The sequence below is a fragment of the Danio rerio genome, chromosome 7 (assembly GCF_052040795.2).
Source record: "Danio rerio strain M-AB ecotype USA chromosome 7, GRCz13ab, whole genome shotgun sequence".
NCBI classification, from domain to species: domain Eukaryota; kingdom Metazoa; phylum Chordata; class Actinopteri; order Cypriniformes; family Danionidae; genus Danio; species Danio rerio.
The window spans coordinates 30,708,589-30,731,869 of record NC_141027.1 but is presented as its reverse complement, the minus strand read 5'-3'; the positions used below and the strand labels follow the sequence as shown (position 1 = coordinate 30,731,869).

The 23,281-nt window shown below is 34.8% G+C and overlaps 2 protein-coding genes across 5 annotated transcripts in view; one reads left to right on the top strand and one right to left on the bottom strand.

Annotated features, from left to right (window-relative positions):
* Positions 1-821, bottom strand: part of mtmr10 (myotubularin related protein 10) — a 46,936-nt gene extending 46,115 nt beyond the window's left edge. Inside the window, exon 1 of one of the 2 annotated variants that reach the window (XM_087259424.1) lies at positions 336-821. In XM_087259424.1, coding sequence (XP_087115550.1) covers positions 336-392 — 57 coding nt within the window. In that variant the 5' untranslated portion in view covers positions 393-821. The remainder of the gene's footprint in view (positions 1-335) is intronic. The other variant, NM_001077597.3, reaches the window with a different exon arrangement.
* A 2,382-nt stretch (positions 822-3,203) lies between these two features.
* The window catches only part of myo1ea (myosin IEa), an 88,913-nt gene continuing 68,835 nt past the window's right edge, over positions 3,204-23,281 (top strand). For all 3 annotated transcript variants that reach the window (XM_087261274.1, XM_087261273.1, XM_087261272.1), the window contains exon 1: positions 3,204-3,463. In XM_087261274.1, the coding sequence (XP_087117400.1) occupies positions 3,461-3,463 (3 nt within the window). In that variant the 5' untranslated portion in view covers positions 3,204-3,460. The remainder of the gene's footprint in view (positions 3,464-23,281) is intronic.

Sequence of the window (23,281 nt, the reverse complement as noted above, 5' to 3'; positions counted from 1 at the left end):
CATTTCCCCTGTATCTTACTCCATGTCTCATGGAAGTACCATATATATATATATATATATATATATATATATATATATATATATATATATATTTTTTTTTTTATTATAGTTATTACCTTAAAAGTTACCACAGTGAAGAACTGACACCAAAGTTATCCAACCGAGTGAAGGCTTAACTACACTTACACTTAACTTTGTTTACAGTCTTCCAGATGTCAAACATATGGGGTGAAAGAGTTCCCCTAACATATATCTAGTCAAGAATAGTTAAAGAAATGAATATGTCATTGTGTTTTTTTATCAGCTAGTCGTTAGCAAGCTAGTATCTCACTCACCTGAAGTGGAGGAAGATAAGACTTGAAAGTCGGCTTGGTTTGTTTACCGGAGAACATCGTTTACACGAGCCGATACAACAAAAATGCGAATAGTAAATCCATACAAGAGCAGCTTAAGAATCTTAAAACGTAAACCAAAACTGTTTTGTGCTAGCTCAGAGCCACAAATCCACGGTTTCTTCAGTAGAAGAGGCGTTTAAAGAATAATTTCCATAAATGCAAAAGCAGTATTTAGTATCTGCTCAGTGTGCAGTTGTATCTGAGCTCAGTCTCTGTCTGTCCCGCTGAAGTCTCTCTTCGTTGGCGGCTGTCAAACTTTTTGCTGCTTTAGTTTCCCCGTATAAACGTTCACGTCATGTTCAGTCTTCTTGCCTGAATCAACAGTTTGAGGGAGAGTGTGTATGTGTGTGAGTCCTGTGCTTCTGCTGCAGACGCGTTCAGTCCTGTAATTCACCGTCCGTTTTCAGTTCAGCCATGTTTATTAGTGGAGGAATGGGGAGGTGCAGCGTGCTTGAGCTCTGGACCACAAAAAGCAGGAGGAGTGAGCTATGGCGAGCCCTGTGGACCATTGAAGCGAATTATTTTTTATTTACATATGAATAATCATTATGTTTGGGACTTCAAAGAATATATCAAGTGGTTTAAATCATTTATATAATTTAATGTAGGAATTTTGAGTTGGAATTGAGCCTACTGTAAATGATGTACATTTAATAATCGAATGTAGAGAATAACCTTTATTATTATTTTTAACTTATGCCCAGTGTTTAAATAATTTTTAAATAATTTTAAACACTGCAATGTCAAAAATTGCATATGCAAATGAATAGATAGTTTTCACATCATGCAAGTGTTTAATGGACTCCTGCTGCCACCTGCTGGATTGTCAGGAGAGCAGTGCGGATGAGGTGATGAAAATATGATGAAATGAAAACATATTTTGGATTAAAGCATAAGAAGAATGCAAAATTTATAATAAGTAAATAAATATGAACTGAATATTTGTATTTATTATGTATTAAATTATTGTTATTAATGAAACAATTTATACATTAAAGAGTTATAAATTAATGCTTCTGTTTTATCATCCATGTCTACCTTAATGTTTTTTTGTAACCGACTGGTAAGAAAATATAATGTTATAAAAACCTTTAGATAGATAGATGGATAGATAGACAGACATACAGGCAGACAGACAGACATCACTAATAGTAAGATAGACAGACAGGCAGACAGACAGCACTAATAGTAAGATTGAAAAATATAGATGGATAGATTTATTTTAAAATCTATAATGTTAGGAAATAAAATTAATATTTAAAATAAATAACCACACGGCTAGTCAAACGTTTGAAAGTAATTGTTTTTTTAGTGGCCCCTTCTGTTTTTAAAAGTGCAGTAGTTTGATAAAATATTAAATTATACAATTAAAATGGACCGTCAATGGTTTTTGAACTTTCTAAAGTAATCTTAAAAGCTTAAATCTATCATGGTTCCCACAAAAATATAAAGATTGCTTTGTATCAAGGGGATAATTTACATTTTAAAGCATTCACCGAGAAAACTAATTATACAGATTTTTTCAAATGACAATATAATATCAATTTCATTCATTGATTCATTTTCTTGTCGGCTTAGTCCCTTTATTAATCTGGGGTCGCCACAGCGGAATGAACCGCCAACTTATCCAGCAAGTTTTTACGCAGCGTATGCCCTTTCAGCTGCAACCCATCTCTGGGAAACATTCACACACACACACTCATACACTATGGACAATTTAGCCTACCTAATTCACCTGTACCGCATGTCTTTGGACTGTGGGGGAAACCGGAGCACCCAGAGGAAACTCATGCGAAGGCAGGGAGAACATGCAAACTCCACACAGAAACGCCAACTGAGCCGAGGTTCGAACCAGCGACCCAGCAACCTTCTTGCTGTGAGGCGACAGCACTACCTACTGTGTAGATATGCCTCGTCCATATCAATTTCAATAAGACAATAAAATTTATTTTTTTAAACAGGCAAATCTTAATGTATTTTAATCCAGGTGCATGTTTTATTTTAATCATTCAATATATACATATTTAAAAAATGTAATTTTCTTAAAGGTTTTCTTAATATATGAGGCAATAAAAAGCGAACATACTGTATACTTCCAAAGTTGAGATTTTATTTATGTGTAATAATTTTTAATTAATATTTTAATTAATATTATGGGTGCTTGGTTGCAGCTGGAAGGGCATCCGCTGCATAAAATATATGCTGGATAGGTTGGCGGTTCAGTCCGCTGTGGCAACCCCAGATTAACAAATGGACTGAGCCGATAAGAAAACGATTGAATGATGCTTAATAACATGTAAAACTGAATTTATAGTGTTTATGATGTAATTATACAGCTACTTATAATGATATCATGATATTATAATATGAAGAATATAATATAGCCTAGATACACAATGTTTTGGAAATAATAAAAGCAACCTTTAGAAAAGAATAAACGAATTGAAAATTAAATACTTCATAAAATAAATGGTGAAAATGTATAAATACATGAAAAGAAAAAGGAAAAAAAAAACATTATATACACATGATGTTTATACCGTTAACGTTTTCTTCAGTTGTAGTACTATACAATTCTGTATTTGTTGCTTCAGCTCTTTGTGTCTTCAGTGTCTATGCTCTTTGGCGCAGTGATGCTGTAAAGTGTTTAACGCAGCCTCGCTGCGCATATAGGACGCGCTTTAACACACCCGAAATCATCTGGTGGGATTCCCTTTGGAATGACGCGCCGAGCAGCGCTCCTATTGGCCAAAAGCAACTCACGAAATTCTCCATTTATGGGTTGTTTGCCTCTTTGATTCCGTCAACCAGCAGTCACAAAGTTTAACTTTGTGCAGCAGACGCTGAGTGAGTGCAGTGCAGTCAGTGCGCTCGAGCCGTTTACCGGTGCGGTCCACACTATTATGGAGCGGCGACACTGGTCCTGAGGAGACGTTTACAACAGCAGAGGCTAAAAGAGACCGTGACATCGCCACGGGGAAATAGAGAGGTTTATTATTTTACTATAAACAGTTACAAAACGGATTATAACAGAAGGTCGGCTGCAGTGTGATTAACCAATAAAAATGGTGAGTGAAAATACTTAACAGCACAGTCGCGTATCGCCTACGGAGAGAAACACAAGGGACACTGCTCTTGTTTTGGAAACAGTTTTACAGCATCCTTATCGACGTAACATAGGTTGTAATAACAGCTGCTTGGTGTTAATGTTTTCAACTGGTTTAATAATTTACAAGCCAGAATTAGCAGCTAATAAATTGCTTTAACACTCTTTAAAATTATCTCACTCATAGTGACAAAACCATACTACTGTACTGTATGCCATCCATTGTCATCAGAAATGTTAAATCGGGTAAATGACGTTTCAGTGTGGTCACATCAAGTTTAAACTTCTAGTAAATTTTTGTTTTCATTCTAGACCAATTGCAGATACTTAAATTTACCAGAGATGCACGGTTTCCGATTACTTTTAGTTATTCTCTGGTCACTTTGTGTTATAAACATATCTTACATGTTTCTTGCTATTTTTGGCACTGTGTGTCTTCAGGCAGTTTGAATAGCCTGGATAGATCACTATTGTTCTTTCACTTTTCCTAGATCAATTGTTTTAGACTCTTTATAATATATTGTGTCTTGCTAACCTGGCTTAGTCTTACATAACAGTGTAAAACTGTAAGTAGCACACATTGGTGTCTATGGTTACAGCTCACTGAAAGATGCAGGTAGATGTAGTTGCATGTGAAACTCGCTTCCGTACTCATTCTCATTAGGATGGGCTGGGTCCTGCTTTGAATAAGTGTGTGCTTATGCTTGTGTCCACAATGAGAGCATTTTCACTTGTTCTGTTGGAAATTGACACCGGTTTCTTAAAGCTCCTCAAGGAATATTAGGCCTCTGTTACACTTGACTGATTTTAGCTTTGTGTTATCCCTAGGCTGCTTGTCCCACATTCAGTGTATTTTCTTCTTCAGCCTGTCAGCTGGTAAAGAACAAGTACAGATCAGGTGAAAAACAAGAAAATCCAGTTCACCTGTCTCTAAAGCGCACGCAGAGACATTCTCTGCAAGCCATGCAAGCCGGTAGAACTAGTTTTCCTTTTGGCTTTGGGACAAACCCTTTCTGTAGGTGTTCAGTGCTGTCACAAACATTGCAAAAATATAATTCAGGCTTCATAAGTGTTTTTCTCACAAGGAAGAAGTATGTGTTGTTGGCTGAAATCATATGGTCCTTTAAAGGGATAGTTCACCCAAAAATGCCTGACCCCTCACTTGTCACAAATCTGTTTGTGTTTCTTTTTTCTTATTAATATAATATTTTGTAAATTGGGTGACCATTGTCTTCCAAACTAATAGTTCTATGGACATCAATAGTAACCACTTTAGAGCTTTCTTTAAAATTAATTAGTCTGTAATTGACAACCATTATCTGATACTTTTAGCTCATTCATTCATTCATTCATTCATTCATTCATTCATTTTCTTTTCGGCTTAGTCCCTTTATTAATCCGGGGTCACCACAGCGGAATGAACCCCCAACTTATCCAGCATGTTTTTACGCAGCGGATGCCCTTCCAGCCGCAACCCATCTCTGGGAAAACCTTTAGCTCAATGAACTACTAATTAGCTGCTTTTTATAGTAAGGAAGTAGGGAGGTTTAGGTATTGGGTAGGATCAGGGATATAAAATAGCACCAAACTATTAATTTTTAGGTGTTAATAAGCAGTTAATATGTAAATAATTGGCAGTTAATATGCCAGTAGTAAATGATATGAATTGTAACCTAAACTAAAGTGTTTCCAATATTTTTTTTGTGTGTGTGAAAGAAATAGAAAAGAAACCCAAAAAGCTTTGAAACCACTTGAGGCAGCAGTAAACAGGGAGTAAATTTGGATTTTAGGGTGAACTAACCCTTTAAGGATCTATTAATTAGTGCTGATTGCATTTATAAATGAGGCTGAAACTGTGTTCACAGTGTGCAGGGCAAGCCAGCATAATCTTAAATGTTGACATTTCTGTGAACCCATTTTAAATGATATAATGTCACATACGAGGCCAGGCTTTTTGTGTGATCTACAAGCATCTCGGGCCATCTATGGAATTAATAGGTGAAATTTTGATCTGTTTTGTTTTGACTGCAGTAGTTTAACTGTATGTCAGTGAGTCCTTGATGAGTCTGCTTATTTTGCGCATGACAGCTCAAAGGAAATGGAATGATTTCTGAAATATGAACTTGCAGTAAATGTCTGTTACACAACGATGCCTGATTTTATGATGTATTCCAGCTGTGCAACAGCCATTTGGGTTGATTATGTAATGTACCACTTGGTTATCCATATGGGTCAATATTCCATTAAGACATTCTAAATAACGGTTTCCCGTAGCTTTTACTAAAAAAGTCTAAATAAATAAATAAAAGTAAAAAAAAGCAAAAAAATATATTCATGTAAAATAAAAATAAATATGCATTTTCTGATTTGTACTTATTAAAATGTATGAAATGATAAGTGATAATACTCAGATTTATTATATTTTAAATGAATAAAAACTTCTTGAGTAAAACTTTAACAATTCTCACTATTAACTAGTAGATTATTACATGAGTGTTATTACATAATTGACTGTTTAGTACTGTAGTTATAAAGTACATATTCTGCATGATCTTCTTTTACATCTTTTTTCCTAGTCAATACCTAAACTTAACTGCCACCTTAATAACTATTAATAAGCAACAAATTAGTCGTTTGAGGCAAAAGTTATATGGTATTATTAATGGTATTTAAGTGTACCCTAAAATAGAAAGTGACCACTTCTTGCCAAATGACTAAAAACAAGCGATTTGAAAAACAGTTGCGACATATAACGATTTTTTAAATGTTTATTTATTGAGTTATTGCATTTACATTTTAAAGCGGTACATTACCCCCTTCCCTACCACAACTATGGCATTGAAAGAAAAAAATAATAATAATATTTAAATATTTATATATCCTTCCAGACTTTCTGAATCGACAGTGACAAAACAGTGTGTACCATATTTCTTCAGTCCATATGTTATCATTTAACATGAGAAGCTTGGCAACATCTAAAAGAAGAAATATACCAAAGAGGTGCATCTTAATACAATAAATAAGTAAACAGGTTATATCATCTTGAATCACAAAACCTCCCAGATATATCAAAGTTAACAGTGAGGCAATACATCATGTCATATTTTGTAGTCAATGTGTTATCATTTGACATGAAGGGCTTGGTAACATTGTATACACATATAAAATGACATTTTATTAGTTTTCCTGATCTCCATTGTGATGCTCTCAATACAGAATTGAATGATTGTTGATGTTCTAAATATGTTCAAAATATGGCAAGATTTATTGGTATGTAAACTATTGTAACAGTAAATGACTTTGGGTTATCTTTGGGTGCATCATGTTAAAAATGTATAATAGTCTGTATTTTTACTTAGAAAACATTTGAATGTAGGACAACTTTGATAAAAGATCACTGCTACTGCATACATAATTATTTTTGACTGTATTTCCCAAGACTTTTTCAAGTTCAACAGACCATAAATTTTGTTTTATCACCCAAACATCCAAATAAGATTATTCTTCTAAATGAAATGCATTAAAGAATGCATTAAATCAACACCTATCTTGTTTCCTCTACACTGTTTGTTCTATCTAGGCCCTGTGTATCTGGTGTCCACATTTCATAAGCAGATTTACAGGTTAATATTTGTCTGATAGGGTGGAGGAATGCAAGCTTTGTTCACTTTCTTTTTCCCTCCTCTGCACTATCTCCTCTTTTTCTCTTTCTTTCTCTGCCAGATGCTGCATAGTAGGTCAGTATGGCAGCATATGTTTTGCATTAAGAGCGGCAGAGAGGCGGTACATGCTGAGTAACATCCCCCTATTGAAAGCTTGTATGTCACAAGGCTACAGGATTGCTGAGGAATCCATAGTCTTTCTGAAAGAGTCAGCAGGCCTCACCTAAACAAGAGAAAGGTGCACTAGGTTGGCTGAAATTTGTGATCCTTATGAGTCAGTGCTTTCAATCAGGTTATTTTTAAACATCAGCACATATATATTAGTAGGCATGGCAGTGAACTTCCCTCAGTATCAGCTGTCGTCTTTGATGCTGTTTTATTGCTGGGTCTCTGAACCAAACTGAATTGTGCTTATTAAAATATCCAAGAAGTTCACTTTAAGTATATTAAACCTAAAAGATTAAATCCACTGATGTGTTCAAGTTAAAGTTTACAAGGTTTGTTTACTGAACAAGTTGAAAAGGTTGAATTAAGACATCAATCAGACTTAAATAAACCTTTAATTGGAAATTCTCCTTTGACCTTTAATTTGAGATGCGCACCATATGTCAAACAGCATATTTGTCTAATCTAGCCCGTATACGTGGAGTCTTTGTTTTTCTTTGTAGCGACTGGTTGTTCCTGTTGATGTCAACCGTATTACATGTAAAGTTAGTCACATTCTGAAGATCTTGTTGTTGTTTTTTTGTTGTTGTTGTTGTATTTTGTTGAACTATAGTGTTGCTATCTACAAGCCGTCCACATAGACTACTGTTCAAAAGGTTAGGATCAGTAAGATTTATTATAATTTTTTTACTTATAAAAGATGAATGATAATCAATGACATGAAAATGAATCAAATCATTTATTATAGTACAAACATAAAACTTTCTAATAATCAAAGAATCTAAAAAACATTTGTTGTTTTACTAAAGTGTTAAGTAATGCACGTTTTTCAAAGAGTTGTATCATTTATTGGTAATAATAATAATAATAATAACAACAACAATAAGAAGAAGGTTTCTTGAGCTCCAAATCACAATATTAAGATGCCTTCTGGAGGATTAAATCCTACTTAAAGTCAAAATTCATAGAAAACAAAAAATTCTGTCATCGTTTACTCACCCTTTACTTGTCAATAACCTGTTTGAATTTTTTTTCTGTTGAATACGAAAGAAAAAATATTGTTAAAAAGTTGTAAATTGGTAACCATATTAGAATAAAAAGCAAAATTAGGTCCAAGGTACTCGGAATCTTTTTTGAGTACCTTGGACTTAATTGTTTTTGTTTATTCTGATAAGTTCCTAACCCGAAGAGCACCGCCACATTAATTAAGCTACCCCTGAGCACTTTTTGTTTGATTATTTGTTTTTTAAGGACATCAATAGAAAACATTTTTCAAAATATATATATATTTTTTTTTTTACAGGAAAAAAATAATTTTGTTTAACAGAATAAAGAAACTCATGAAAGTTTAAAAAGAACTTGGAAACCAGTGACTAATTTTCATTTTTTAATGATCTATTCCTTCAAGTGCAATTTGAGAAAATTATTGTTTTACTGTATTTTGGATCAAATAAATGCAGCTTTTCATGTCCTACATTTTTAACCAAATTTCTGTTTTGATTTACTTATGTGAAATCTTCTTTTATCTCAGTAAAAATAACATGCAGCCCTAGTTTCATTAAGGAGGTGGTCTTGAGAAGCATGAGCTGGGCATTCAGGTGTGAAATGAGATCATTGTCGCTGTGCTCCTGCCCGCTTGTATTCAGCTCCTCTCACCTTGCCTCTCCTGTTTCTCTCATCTGCATTAGCAGCCATATTTAGTGGCTTTACCTGTCCTACTGTGCTCTAAAAGCAGGTCAAGGGGACTGCATGCACTAGATATCAAGTATTGTTCAGTTTTCTTCCATATTTAATGTTTGTGTGCATCAATAGCAGACACGAGATGTACTGGAAATACTCTTGTTAATCATTACCAGTATGCACACATTTGTAGCTAATGTTTGCTTGGCTATAAAACAGCTCCCAATATGTTTAAATGCAAATAAAATCCTTAATTATACAGAGTTTTAACATCTTAGTTAGGTTGTGCAGAATTTGATGAGTACTTTTTGGTTTGTTTGGGTAGAAAGGGTTGAATAGGGAGTAGTGAGCCCTGACGTGGTATTTTTGTGAGTGTGTGTTTGTGCTGTATAGCTTCTATTGAGGTGACCGTGGCTATGTTTACTCATCAACTCAACTCAGGGCTACAGAATGACAAGTGGTCAAATATTCCCACAGGCCTTAGAGGTAAATGAAAGTGAGAACATCACAAAGAAAGCTATAACAGTGAACTTTTGTAGAGGATATTGAGGAAGACAGCACTTTTGGATATTTGTTTTTAGCTCAATAGTGCCTCTGTTTTTTTGCAAAATTGTCTGACTCTTTGAACCAATCTTTCTCTTGTTTCTTCAGTGCAGCCAAGTCTGTTCAATGATCGGAGTATGATCTATTCATGCATTTGCATATGCTTTGTTATGATGCGGAAATATGTTCTGAATTCAGGTTTCTAAAACATCTGAATGTTCTGGTTTAAAGGCACCATATCAGATTGGTGAAGTTACTTAGTAAATGTTACTTTAACAAAATAAAATGTTGCATATCTGCTGTCAAAATAATTATGTCTTGTAATTTACAACACTGTTGGTGTTGTGCTAACAGGTAACAATAATGATTTAAAAAATTGAATGTAGGTTGTGTAGACCTTCGCCTTGATTTTCAAGGTAAATGTCTTGAAAATATATAATGTATATGTCCCAATCTAAGGTCCCACATTCAAGAGAACAAATGCATCACCACAGTCAGTGAAGGCTGTCCTTATTCAAAGTCTCCTTCAGTTGTGGCCTAGATATTTGTCCTTCATTTCCTGGACAACAAAGACTGCATCAAGTGGATCCTTCTTGACCCAGACGTTTCCAATTTTAAATGAAAGTGTTGCATTTTAGCTTACTCAGATATCTATTAAAAATAAGCTTTAAAAACACTGTAGGGTGTCACGGTGGCGCGGTGGGTAGCATGATTGCCTCACAGCAAGAAGGTCGCTGGTTCAAGCCCCGGCTGGGTCAGTTGGCATTTCTGTGTGGAGTTTGCATGTTCTCCGTGTGTTTGCGAGGGTTTCCTCCAGGTGCTCCAAAGACATGCGGTGAATCGAATAAGCTAAATTGGCCGTATTGTATGTGTGTGAAAGAGTGTGTATGGGTTCCCAGTGTTGGGTTGCGGCAGGAAGGGCATCTGCTACGTAAAACATATGCTGGATAAGTTGATGGTTCATTCTGCTGTGGCGACCCCTGATTAATAAAGGGACTAAGCCGAAAAGAAAATGAATGATTGAATGATTGAATGAATGAAAAACACTGTAAATGGATTTAAAAGTTTAATTATATTTTATTGAGATGCAATTTGGCAGACAGTTTATACTTTTTACATAGTTGAAAATATTTAGATGAGTTTAAATGATTAGTTCATTAAAAAATGAAACTCATTCTCATGTCATTTCAAAGATATTTTACATGAAATCCGAGACCTCCTTCATCCTTTATAGACAGCAACATTCCCGGCTTGACAAGTCCAGAAAAATTACAAAAAACATCATCAAAACAAACCATATGACTTCAGTGGTTCAATCAGAATATTATGAAGTTACAGAAATCATTTTGTGCGCTCAAAAATCAAAAATTGCTAATCAACAGCTAATCCTCAGTGTCAGTATAGGGTGCATGTTGACAAGAATGATGTGTTCTTTGTGTGTTGTGCTCAGACATCTATTGATGTTTTCCTCAGATGCACCTGTACTTTGTTACAAGCTGAGGAAGTTGTATATGGGTACCGAGTGGGGGGATATATGTTATGAATGAAGTTGTGACAACTGAGGTAAAGTTCAAAATGCAGTTTTTATTTAAAAGGAGGATGGTCAGCAGGCAGGGGTTAAGGCAGGAGCAAACAGTTACACACAGGTAATTCACAAGTGTGTTCAAATAAACAGGCCTAGTTCAGAGCAGGCAGCAAATAATCATCAAATAATCCAAAAGAAAGTCAAAAATCACAAAAACAAGGCAGACAAGACAAAATACAGGAAAACCAGAAACCTTTATGAAGTGTTTCCCTATGTTTCAATACTCAAGTTCATGTGAATCAGGTGTGAGGTGCAAAACGTTGTGGTACACGTAGTCTGACTGAGTGGCGGATGGGTGCATTTGGTGGGCATGCTTGCTAGGGATAGTGATTACATCAGCACAGAGCTCATGCACCCTATGACATGGAGGTGATGAAAATGTTTAATAAAGTCTGTATTTTCGTTTTATGTGTGCACAAAAGAATTCTCTGTGCTTTATAATATTCTGCCTAAACTACTGAAGGCATATTGTCTCTTTTGAGGATGTTGATTTTTCTGGAATAACTATGAACTATTAGATCATTTTAGTGTCAGTGTGAAAAGGACTTTAATTTGACCCATAATTGCCTTGGTCATTACAATGTTATTTAATAGTTGTGAGGCCAACAGTATTCATCCTGTGTCATTTCCCAGTGGAAATATGACTTACAAAGTGCTTCTTTCAGATTAGGGATAATGAGTCATGGTTTGATAAATCTGATGTTTTAGATGTGTTCAGTACTTTGTTTTTCAACTATTTTTAAGCTTAAATAAATATGTGTTTTAATGATTTCAGCAATCCAGATAGTTATGCAACTTTGTTCAATTGAATACACAGCGTCTCATTGATGTCAGCCTTTTGAGGGCCTGAACAATAGACATCACTTCTGTCTGTTTTGATCCCTAAAATTGTGAAAAAAACATTTTCAGTTCTATTTAAAGCAGTGTCTTGCTGAGCTTTTGAACACTTTTGTGTTATTCAAAGTGAGTCAAAGGATCAGACGGTTCAGTATGTGGAAGTGCCTGAATCGCATGCTTAGAGGAATGTAAATATTTGTGTTCTGCTAAACCTCTGAAAGTGCTGCATATAGCTTGAGGCATTTGTTTGGGTGACCATTCACTTTAGATCTCCCATAACTCAGTTTGATGGCCATTCTTGACAGCACATGAACAGTAGCCATTTAGCAAGAATTACACAAAAAAGTTACAGTATCTTGCCATTGATTAGGCGGCATATGTGATTTTTGTGTGTCATAGATCAAATTGTTTTAAAATGCATGATTATTTTGCGGAAAAATCGAATGCAGATTTTATGGTAACTATATATCTGATGTTTGGGTGGTAAAGGGTCCTTAAACAGAACAAAATAAATTGCATGTTGCGTGTTGTGTGTGTCACAACTCCAAAAGTAGTATAATATAGTGTAATATAATATAATATAATATAATATAATATAATAATATAATATAATATAATATAATATAATATAATATAATATAATATAATATAATATAATATAATATAATATAATATAATATTATATTATAATAATATAATATAATATAATATAATATCATATAATATCATATAATATAATATCCGCAGTGGTGCAGTAGGTAGTGCTGTCGCCTCACAGCAAGAAAGTCACTGGTTCGAGCCTAGGCTGTGTCTGTTGCCTTTTCTGTGTAGAGTTTTCATGTTCTTCCTGCATTCGCGTGGGTTTCCACCAGGTGCTCTGGTTTCCCCATAGTCCGAAGACATGCTGTACAGATGAATCTGATAGGCTAATTTGTCCATAGTGTATAAGCGTGAGTGAGTTTGTGTGAATGTTTCCCAGAGATGGGTTGCGTCTAAAAAATGAACGGAATAGTTGGTGTTGATGTTGGTGAATAGTTGGTGGTTCATTCTGCTGTGGCTACCTTTGAAATAGAGAATAAGCTGAAGGAAAATAAATGAATGATGTAATATAATTTTTTTTTCAAAGATTTTTTCATAATGTGTGTAAAGTTTTAATTTGTAACTATTGTAAAACTATAATTGAATAATTTTCATTAAAAAATATATAAAATATGTTCCAATTATATAACAGTCCAATTATATAAAAATGTCATTTTAAAATTCTTGTATTAATATGTTTTATTTATAATTGTGTATTGTGCATGTGACCTGTGCAGCATCCCGAAAATTATATTGTACGATACAATAATCATTTCATTTCATCCCAGCAGTTAGCAAATTTAGGCTGAGTAATAGAGCTGTGTGCTTGGCAGCAGAATTAATGTGAGATCTCGTTTTGCTGGTTCTGATCAGAACCCTTACTCATTTGGGGGAACTGAGGGATTTCTTCTCGTCACTTGCCAGCTCCCATTTCCCGTTGGCCATGAGTAAGAGCCCCTGATCTGAAACATTCCAGTGCTGCTTCTGTTTACTCTTCCCTGCTTCTGCCATCACAAGTAACTCTCACATAGGCCTGACCACAGTCAACCATCCTGATAGTTTCTCGGTTTATTCCACCGTGTCTCAGCAATTACAGTACATGTTCGAACTGTACTTGACATTATATCAGTTTGAAAGCAATGACGTCAACATACAAAGCCACGAGCTCTGCTAAAGACCTGTCTGACTGGCCCTGTCTATACGGTAGTGCATTTAAACACATTCTCCTCATTTTTATGTAGGTGTGCTGAAGGGTGTTGCTCAGCCAGGGCTCTCAATTCTTAAAGTTCAACTCAAAATAGACAGCAGTGAAGTAGCTTGAGGGGACTTGGGCATCACTGTTGTGTTTAATCAAGTTCCCACGCATGCCTGACTTTGATTAATGACCTCATTACAAGCTTCTCATGTGGGCTGGTAATGTGGCCCCTATGTTGTGTCGCATCTTGGTGAATCTGTGAAAAAACTGTTTAGACAGGACAGTTTTATGAGGCAGAAGTAATTTATGCACTTGTATTACAGTAGGCAACATGACTGGAGCTCTTAAAGGGATAGTTCACCAAAATCGTAAAAACAAATTGCGTACCCTAAGGCATTTCCACGATGTAGGTGACTTTTGTTTCTTCAGTTGAACATTTAATAAAGATTTTATGCCAATTTTCTTTCCTGATTTTACAAAAATGTACAAATATCACACATTTCAGACTATTATTGTACATTTTGATATTGAGAGAGAGAGAGAGAGAGAGAGAGAGAGAGAAGCAAACGAGAATCCAAAGCGATTGTGGCAATTGTTGACCCCTAAATATATTATAAATAAAAAAATAAATAAAAAACAAAACAAAAACATTCTACCAATCAGAACAATTGTTTACACACCAAACTAAAAGCGTCTAATTTGAAGTGAAAAACATCATTAATCCACAAGGAGTGAGAAGGTTGAATGTTATTTCCACTATGAGAGTAAAAATATAAGTAACAAGTGAAAATATAAATATAATTTATGCCTCATTTCCACTGTGCAGTACGGTTCAGAACAGTACGGTTCAGTACTAGGGTTGTGTCATAGTCACCAGCGATTTGATCCTTGCAGATCGCTGGTAAAAACACAGATTTCCAAAGAACTACAAATCTGCTGTTACATGGACTACAGATTCAGTCATGCACCCCACACATACACCAGTTCCGGATCACGATTGATCACACAGCTGGGAGCTGCTCAAAGACTGAGTACAAGGACTATTCAAACAGCAAACACACATGTATCTGTGCTGAGTCTTGTTATACTGTTTTGGTGAGCATTATGACATGGTTTCCTTTCCTTGCCTCTGACCCTCGCCTTGTTAGCTTGTTTACGTTGCCTGCTGCCTGCCTGTACTGACCATTCGCCTGATATTTTACCACAACTCTGGATTTCCTGTGTACATCTGTTTGTCCCTGTATTGACTATTGCTTGCCTCTGACCATCCTGTTAATAAAGCCTCAACTCGGATCCACACTACATTGTCAGCATCACTTCACACATTACATTGCACAATATGTGGAAAAATAAATTATTGTTACCACAATAACAGTATATGCAATATTCATATCACTGAGAGGTGCAATAAATGATTTTTAAATATATATATATATATATATATAATTTTAAAGGTTTGAGCCGAAAACTCTAAAATGCAAGGTATGAAGTGAAAGGCAATGGAAGTTTAATTTAGAGCTGGTGACTGGAGAAGAAAATACCAACCGGCAGTTAGAGACAGATTATCTACAGGTTTTCATTCGTTCCTAGTGTCTAAATGTTTGCACCTTGACAGTTTTTTAGATCAGAAAAGTTTATTTGATTAGAAAAATATCTATTACCTGTATGATTCCTACCTAAATAAAAACAAACAAACAAAAAGCTAATAAAAATACCCTTTTTTTAAGGGAAATGTTAGATGGCAAGAAATATTTCTATCGCAATACTTAACAGCAATATCACATATTTTCCATGTAGCCTATCGTGCAGCCCTATTCATTACAGTAGTACGTTTCACTTCCAACAGTAGGTAGCCTTGGTGTGTGACAGAAAGTTTGTCTGTCGATGTTATTCTTGCTCAAAGAATAAAGATGTATGGGTCATTCAAATATCACGTATTTTGTGAACTCAAGTTCATTATTTCAAATAAAATGGAGAGAGAATGCAGCACCATCCGCTCTTTTCATTTGTTTTTAGATGCCCTTGTAAACAGCAATAGAGGACATACAGTAGATACTGTTCTTCTTAGCATGTGGCTGTTGACATGTGAGATATAGATTTGAAGGCGAGTAAATTTTGCATAAATTTTCATTTGAAAGGTTTTTAATTTAAACTCTTAAAGGTGCCCTACAAAGAAAATCTGAGTATACATATGCATATAGTGGAATAATAAGAGACCAGTATATGGAAATGGACATACCGTGACCTTCAGACACCACTGTTTCCGTGTTCTTATGTAAATTCCACAAGTGTAAAACTCTGGTGGACAACAGGCCAATCAGAACACAAAGCAAACTGTTGCGCGTCTCGCATGCCATGCCCTCCTCATTTGCATATCACCATGTCATGAGGAAAACACAGACTTATATTTAGCTCTGCCATCTTTAAAGCAAATGTTAACTCTTGATGGATGGTGTTTATTGAATTATTACATATTTGTACTTGCTTAATATCTTTGTCACCTTCCTCTGTGAAAAACACTCCTTTATTTTTAGTGAAATTATGACGAGAAATTTGTGTTCACAAGATGCTGCATGAACTGGTTATTATGCTTAGCTTTGTGGACATTAAACACTGTAAAAGCCTTTTTGGTGTGTGTGTGTGTGTGTGTGTGTGTGTGTGTGTGTGTGTGTGTGTGTGTGTGTGTGTGTGTGTGTGTGTGTGTGTGTGTGTGTGTGTGGAAAGACTGCACCTCAGAAGGTATAAAGCCATATAACCATAAATCTGCCCCATAGCTTGAGGCTTTTAGGCTTTTATTTTTTTATTGGTGTGCATTTAGTGTGTTCTGCAAAGACCTTTTGGATGTGTCTTTTAAAAACACACAGTATGAATAGTAGAGCCATAAGACATGACTGTGACTAAGCAGTATATAAAGCTTGTCTTTAAAAGTATGTGCATATTTTACTAGAGTAATAGTATATTACTCTAAAAAACCAAAAAAACTATTTTGAAATTTGAAAAAACAACAACAACATGGTTTTATGTTCTTTGTATTAAGCTAATTATGTTTTTCGTTGTCCCTTACCTATATATATATATATATATATATATATATATATATATATATATATATATATATATATATATATATATATATATATATATATATATATATAGTTGAAGTCAGAATTATTAGCCCCCTTTTGATTTTTGTTTTCTTTCCAAATCCAAATGATTTTTAACAGAGCAATGATATTTTCCCAGTATGTCTGATATATTTTTTCTTCTGGAGAAAGTCTTATTTGTTTTATTTTGGCTAGAATAAAAGCAGTTATTATTTAAAAAAAAAACATTTTTGGGACAACATTATTAGCCCCTTTTAGCTAGTTTTTTTCCGATAATCTACAGAACAAACCATAATTTTACAATAACTTGCCTAATTACCCTAACCTGCCTGGGCTGCGTTTCCCAAAAGCATCGTAAGCCTAAGAAGTTCGTAGAAATGATCGTACGACTGATCTTAATATTACGGTCTGTTTCCCAAAAGCATCGTAACTTAAGTAGCACTTGAAAATCTTAGTGGATCTACGAGTGCTCTGGAGTAATCGTAAAGCCTTAAGTGCATCGTAAGGAGACAGAGTTATGAGGGCACCTGCTGGACAACCGGCAAATTGCACCTACAATTTACTTCTCTTCAAAGTCATTATTCATTTTATTTGTACGTATATCTCTATTCATTTATATTTTCTACACATTACACAATTCAATATACAAATAATATTGAATAAAGAAAAAAATAAAAATTACATAATAAATGTTAGAATGAAAAAAAAAATTACACTGTTGTATATGGACATTTCGAGGGTAGTAGGCTACATATGTTGTATTTAACAGAAAATATTTAATGTGATTTAAAGATGACTCTTATTTATTATTTGAATTATATGTTTTTGTAGCTCCACCTCCTCTAAAATAATATTAATTTCCTCTTTTTGAAAAATGACTTTTCTTTGTTTTTTGGTTTCAGCCATTTTGCTAGTGTCTCCACCCCTAGGTATGTGCTTATTTATATTTTTGTCCTATTAGCAAATGCACATCAGGTGGGGATAATTAGGCTAAACTTTTCAAAAATAAATGTAAGAGCTTATTTATTTATTTATTTATTTACTTATTTATTTATTTTGATGTGAGATAAGCAATTTTTGATAAAGAAATTGATAAATAATTCTACTTAATTAAGGTTTCATATAAATATCGAAAATGATGCTGATGTCATTTCCGGCAAGGACTGTTAGAATTAGTTTTATGCGAGATTGGAGCAAGACAGTGTTTTTACAGTACGACATTTCCAGTTAATTTATGTTTTTAAACTGGCTCAAAAATATTTTTTTTTTTATGTTATTCGAGTTGAATATACATTCACACAAGTAGAAGAAGAATTATATGGATTGCTATAACATGTGCAACAATAACGAGCCATTCTATAGCGTGACATTTCAGCACTTAACAAACGGATAGCGACTCCTAAGTTGCACTTAAAGCTGGGCTACGTGCAATTGTGTTAAGTGCATTTTTGGGAAACGCACGTGAAACAATAACGAACGTTCGCAAAATGACTCGTAGAAAACGCTCTTAAGTGCTAAGATCAATCGTTATCGGGAAACGCAGCCCTAGTTGACCTTATTAACCTAGTTAAGCTTTTTAATGTCACTTTAAGCTGTATAGAAGTGTCTTGAAAAATATCTAGTAAAATATTATTTACTGTCATCATGGAAACGATAAAATAAATCAATTATTAGAAATAAGTTTTTAAAACTATCATGCTTAGAAATGTGCTGAAACAATCTTCCCAGAATAGAAATAATAATAATTCTTACCTCTACTATATATATATTCTAACTGCAAAAAATGCTTTTCTTTTTTAAATTAATATTTAAATCAAGCATATTCCTGACAAGCAAAATTCATTGTCTTGATTTTAGAAATAATATGCTAAAATTAAGTGAGTTTTTCCTTAAAACAAGCAAAATAATCTACTAATGGGGTAAAAAAAATCGAAAACAAGATTATTTTTCTTACCCCTTTGGCAGCTTATTTAGCTTGTTTTAAGGAAAAAGCTACTTATTTCTGACACATTATTTCTCAAAACAAGACAATATTTTTTACTTGTCTTGAAAATTGATCTTTGAAGTATTTGTAGATATTTGAACTAGAGACTAGAAACAAGACAAAACCTCTAGGTAAGAAAAGCATTTGCACAGTATATTACGGTGGCCGAGAAAGCGCTGTATTTAAGGCGCTACATTTCAAGAAAACACAAACGATCATAAAAAACACCAGCAAATTAAGAAACCATCTTCATCAGTTTGACAGATGAGTTGCAAATTCTCACAACACAAACAACTGAAGAAATCCTGATTACACGATTCTGTTGTCTTTTGTAAAGTATTGGCCCAATTGATGAATATTAAACGTTGCGTTATTAAAGTTGTTTGTGTTGTGACTAAATGCACTGCGTTTCTACAGATGTTTGTGTTGTGAGAATTTGCAACACGTGTGCTTTCAAACTGATGAAGATCGTTTCTTAATTTGCTGGTGCTTTTGTAACTGCATGTGTTTTCTTAAATTGCAATGCGTTAAGCTGTCTGAGGTGATGTAGATTTGTGGTGTAGTGTGTAATGGCAGAACAGGTGGCTTTTTTAGCCAATGCTGACTTAAATTGGCTCATATTGAACAGGATTAGATGATGTATACTTGTTTACTTTAATTTTTTTATTGTTTGGCAAGCATTTGACAACTGGAAATGTATCATTTATACTGGAAAAGCAAACCTTGTTAAAGAAGCATATGTATTTTGTCTAGCTGCAGTTTACAATCTAAGACCACCCAGATGTATGCTCACATTTAGTGGAGAAAAGTCCCTCGTTAGGGATATTAAAAATACTAAATCTATTCCATGGCGGCACTGTCGCCTCACAGCAAGAGGGTCATTGGTTTGAGTCCCGGTTGGGCCAGTTGGCATTTCTGTGTGGAGTTTGCATGTTCTCCCCATGTTGGCGTGGGTTTCTTCCGGGTGTTCCGGTTTCCCAACAGTCCTAAAACATGTGCTATAGTGAATTGAATGAAGTAAATTGGCCATAGTGTATGAGTTAGTGTGAATGTGAGCTTGTTTTCCAGTACTGGATTGCGTCTGGAAGGGCATCCACTGTGTAAAGCATAGGATGGAAAAGTTGGTGGTTCATTCCACTGTGGCAACCACTGATAAATAAGGGACTAAGACGAAGGAAATTGAATGAATGAATGAATGAATGGACACTTGTCACATTGTAAACTAGTTAGTTGAGGATTTAACAACAATAACAGCACTTTTATTTTGTTATTCATGTTATTTCATTAAAATATACATTTTTATTTTTCAAACAAATCTTCAGGAAAAAAAAGTTTAAGTTAAGTATTTATATTTGATATATTATTATAGTTTGATAACATCCACATGCTTTTAAACATCAAGCAATTGCTATACATTACTAAACTGTATTGTAACAAATTACAAACAGATAGTGCTACAGTAAAGATTAAATAGTTTATAAAGAACTGTCAGGAGATGTAATGACTCCTTTGATCCAGAGATAAAAACAGCCGTCTCTATATGATGATGAACTGTCACCTCGTCTCATCAGCGGCACTATTAGAATTTCAGCACCATTTTTAGAACCACAGTCTAAACATAATCCATCTCTGTGTGTACTTCAGGGAAAATAATGGCGTTCCAGACTACCCCATCAGACAGAATGTGCTACATTCTTTTCCACTGCCTTCAAAAGTGAGCAGAAATAATACGCCTGGGCTGAACTTGGAAACTTTGGCACAGAGCTTCCCGGCGGTAGCCAGACGTTTTAGAGCCACTCCTATCTTAGTTTACACAAACCTTCTGTGTTTGCTGTCTCTGGAGAGAGACGCTATAGTCAAAGCATTGCTGTTTCTTACCAAGAAGCCTCTCTCTATCTGCTCCTCTGGGTGTTCTCTCCCAATATCTGTGACATGACCAAAACCCCTAGAGGTGTTTTACTCCATATGTAATCGCATGGGATTAGTTACAGTTCAATTATGTAATGCAAGAACATAAAATCCCTTTCCAAAACAAAAACACCTACGATGACTTATTTGTTTTGAATGTGTATTGTGGACAAGTGTATTGCATGTCTATGATTAATCTAATCTCTGGGTTTGGTTCTTAAATTGAAACCTCAATGTAGTGATGCTGTTTCTTTTTTAAGCTTTAATGCTTTTTTTCTTTAGTCTGGACCTCTTTCTCTTCAACACATTGCAGTGGTGGATTTACTAGCCTGTTGTGTCTTTGTCCGTGTTTTACTACCCACTCTAAATAAAGCTCTACCACCGTGTCCACGAACATAGTGCAGGCTAGGATTATTTCTGTCAGGCATTTCCACTTAAGATTGTGAGGGCTGCTGTGTGAAGTGTGTGTGTATAATGAAAATACCATCATATGCCCTTTATGTTGACCTGCATGGAATACTCATCAGCAATGATTCCCTTCAGAAACATGCCAGTGGAGTGAAATTCAGAAGACTTACACCTGCACTTAGACTTGAAATTTTGTTTTGTTGTCATGGCAGCAGTATAATGCAGTAGGGTGCTGTGGGTTATGGGTTTTGAGGAACTGATTGGAGGGCCCTGCATGCTGATCTGTTAATGACCCAGAGGTTAGAAAGGACATGCTCCGTTTTAATTGTCTGGAAATAGATGGAAAATTTAGGCCAACTGATACAGTCTTATGAAACTGTGCTACAAATTGCAGTCAAGGACAGGGCTCCAAGAAATATGATGTTGTTTATGGCAGATTCTTCTCTTCAAAAGATTGACTGCTGTAAATCATTAATAGTGTCCCATAACCTGTAAAACATTATACTGAAAGCAACAGTACAACTAACTCAAATTTGTACTGATGTGGTCTCATGTAAACAGTCAATAAGCTTTGCATCCACGAAAGATGTCAGAAGCTATGTTTCCATCCAAAGATGCAAATTAAATTTAAGTGCAAAACTGGAATATCGCATTAAAAACGTGTGAATATCATCAGTGTTTCCATCCTATGAGTCAAAAAGAACCAAATCGTCACTTCCTGATTAACTGGTGCCAAATATCAACAGTAAACAGACGTGAAGGCATGAGACGCAGAGCACAGACGCTCTTGACAGTCATGGAGGTAATTAATAATATGATAGCACTAATACTGAAACGGTAAGGTGTTTTAGAATGACCAAAACACCATTTCAGATGTTTTACAATGTGCTCAGCCATGCTGGTTTGTCCATTCACACACATTTTAATCATCACATGATCTCTTGTAAACAAAATCACATGACTTTTTTAATGCGCATACTGGAATTTGTTCAGTAAAAGTGTTTCTATCATAGTTTATGCACATCTTTTTATATATTTCTTATACTTTTCTTATGAAAAAATAAGTTTAACTTATTAAGATATGCGCATTGATTTTTTATGCGCATTTTCAAAATTGATGCCCATCATGCCATTTCCATCAACAATTTTTTATGCGTATATCCAAAATGTGCATAAAAAAGTGGATGGAAACATAGCTACTGAGCTTTTAAACAACATGTCAAAGAGACCTTAAGAAAACCATTAAGTGTGCAAGGCAAGAAATCAAGCCTTTTGCTGATTGTATACACTTTTTTACATTTTTAAGTATTTATTGATCTTTTTTATTGAAAATTTTATTTTAGTAATGTCTCTTATTTTGTGTTAAATACTTATTTAAAGCAAGATTAAAAAGGAGTGTGAAGAAGTTAGTGTAACCCTTATCATCTCCTATTCAGATCAGCTTAAGATCGTAACAGACTCGATTCTATTAAAATATAGTCACTCGAAAAGCGAAAAAGTATTATGGGTTTGGAACAACACAAGGACAAGTAAATGGATACAGTATTTTTTGGTGGAACTAACCATTTAAAGAAACAAAAAACTTTCTCAAAGCAGGCCACATGCTTGAGTGGATACAGATAATATGATCAAGCTACAAGAATACTTTTGTGCACACATAAAACACAAGTGACCAATTTTTTCAACAGTTTTTTTTCCTTTCTGTCAGTTTACAGCGCTCGTTCATGTATCACGCTTAGTTGACCCTCTGTCGTATACCTCAAATTTGCTTGTGCTTGATTTCAAACAGACCAAGTTCTGCACTGGCATACAGGGGGTATACATCACTGCACAGTGCTTGTGAACGAGCACAATATACTGACACTGAGGTGAAGAATCTGTTGTATTGACCTTATTCTTCAATGCGTAAGTGCGCTCGTTTTGCAATTGCTTTAGAACTTACAATTCAGTTGTCTATGGGAGAAATGACTAGGAAGAAAATGGTCAAAGTACCTGCTCTAAAAACAAGTGCTCATGACAATACTGACAAAGCAAAATAATATAATAAGAAAATATCAGTTTGCTCCATGAAGCAGCATAACGAGCTGTTTTTAACGTCTAAAAATTACCGGAAGTGAAAGAGACCGGAAG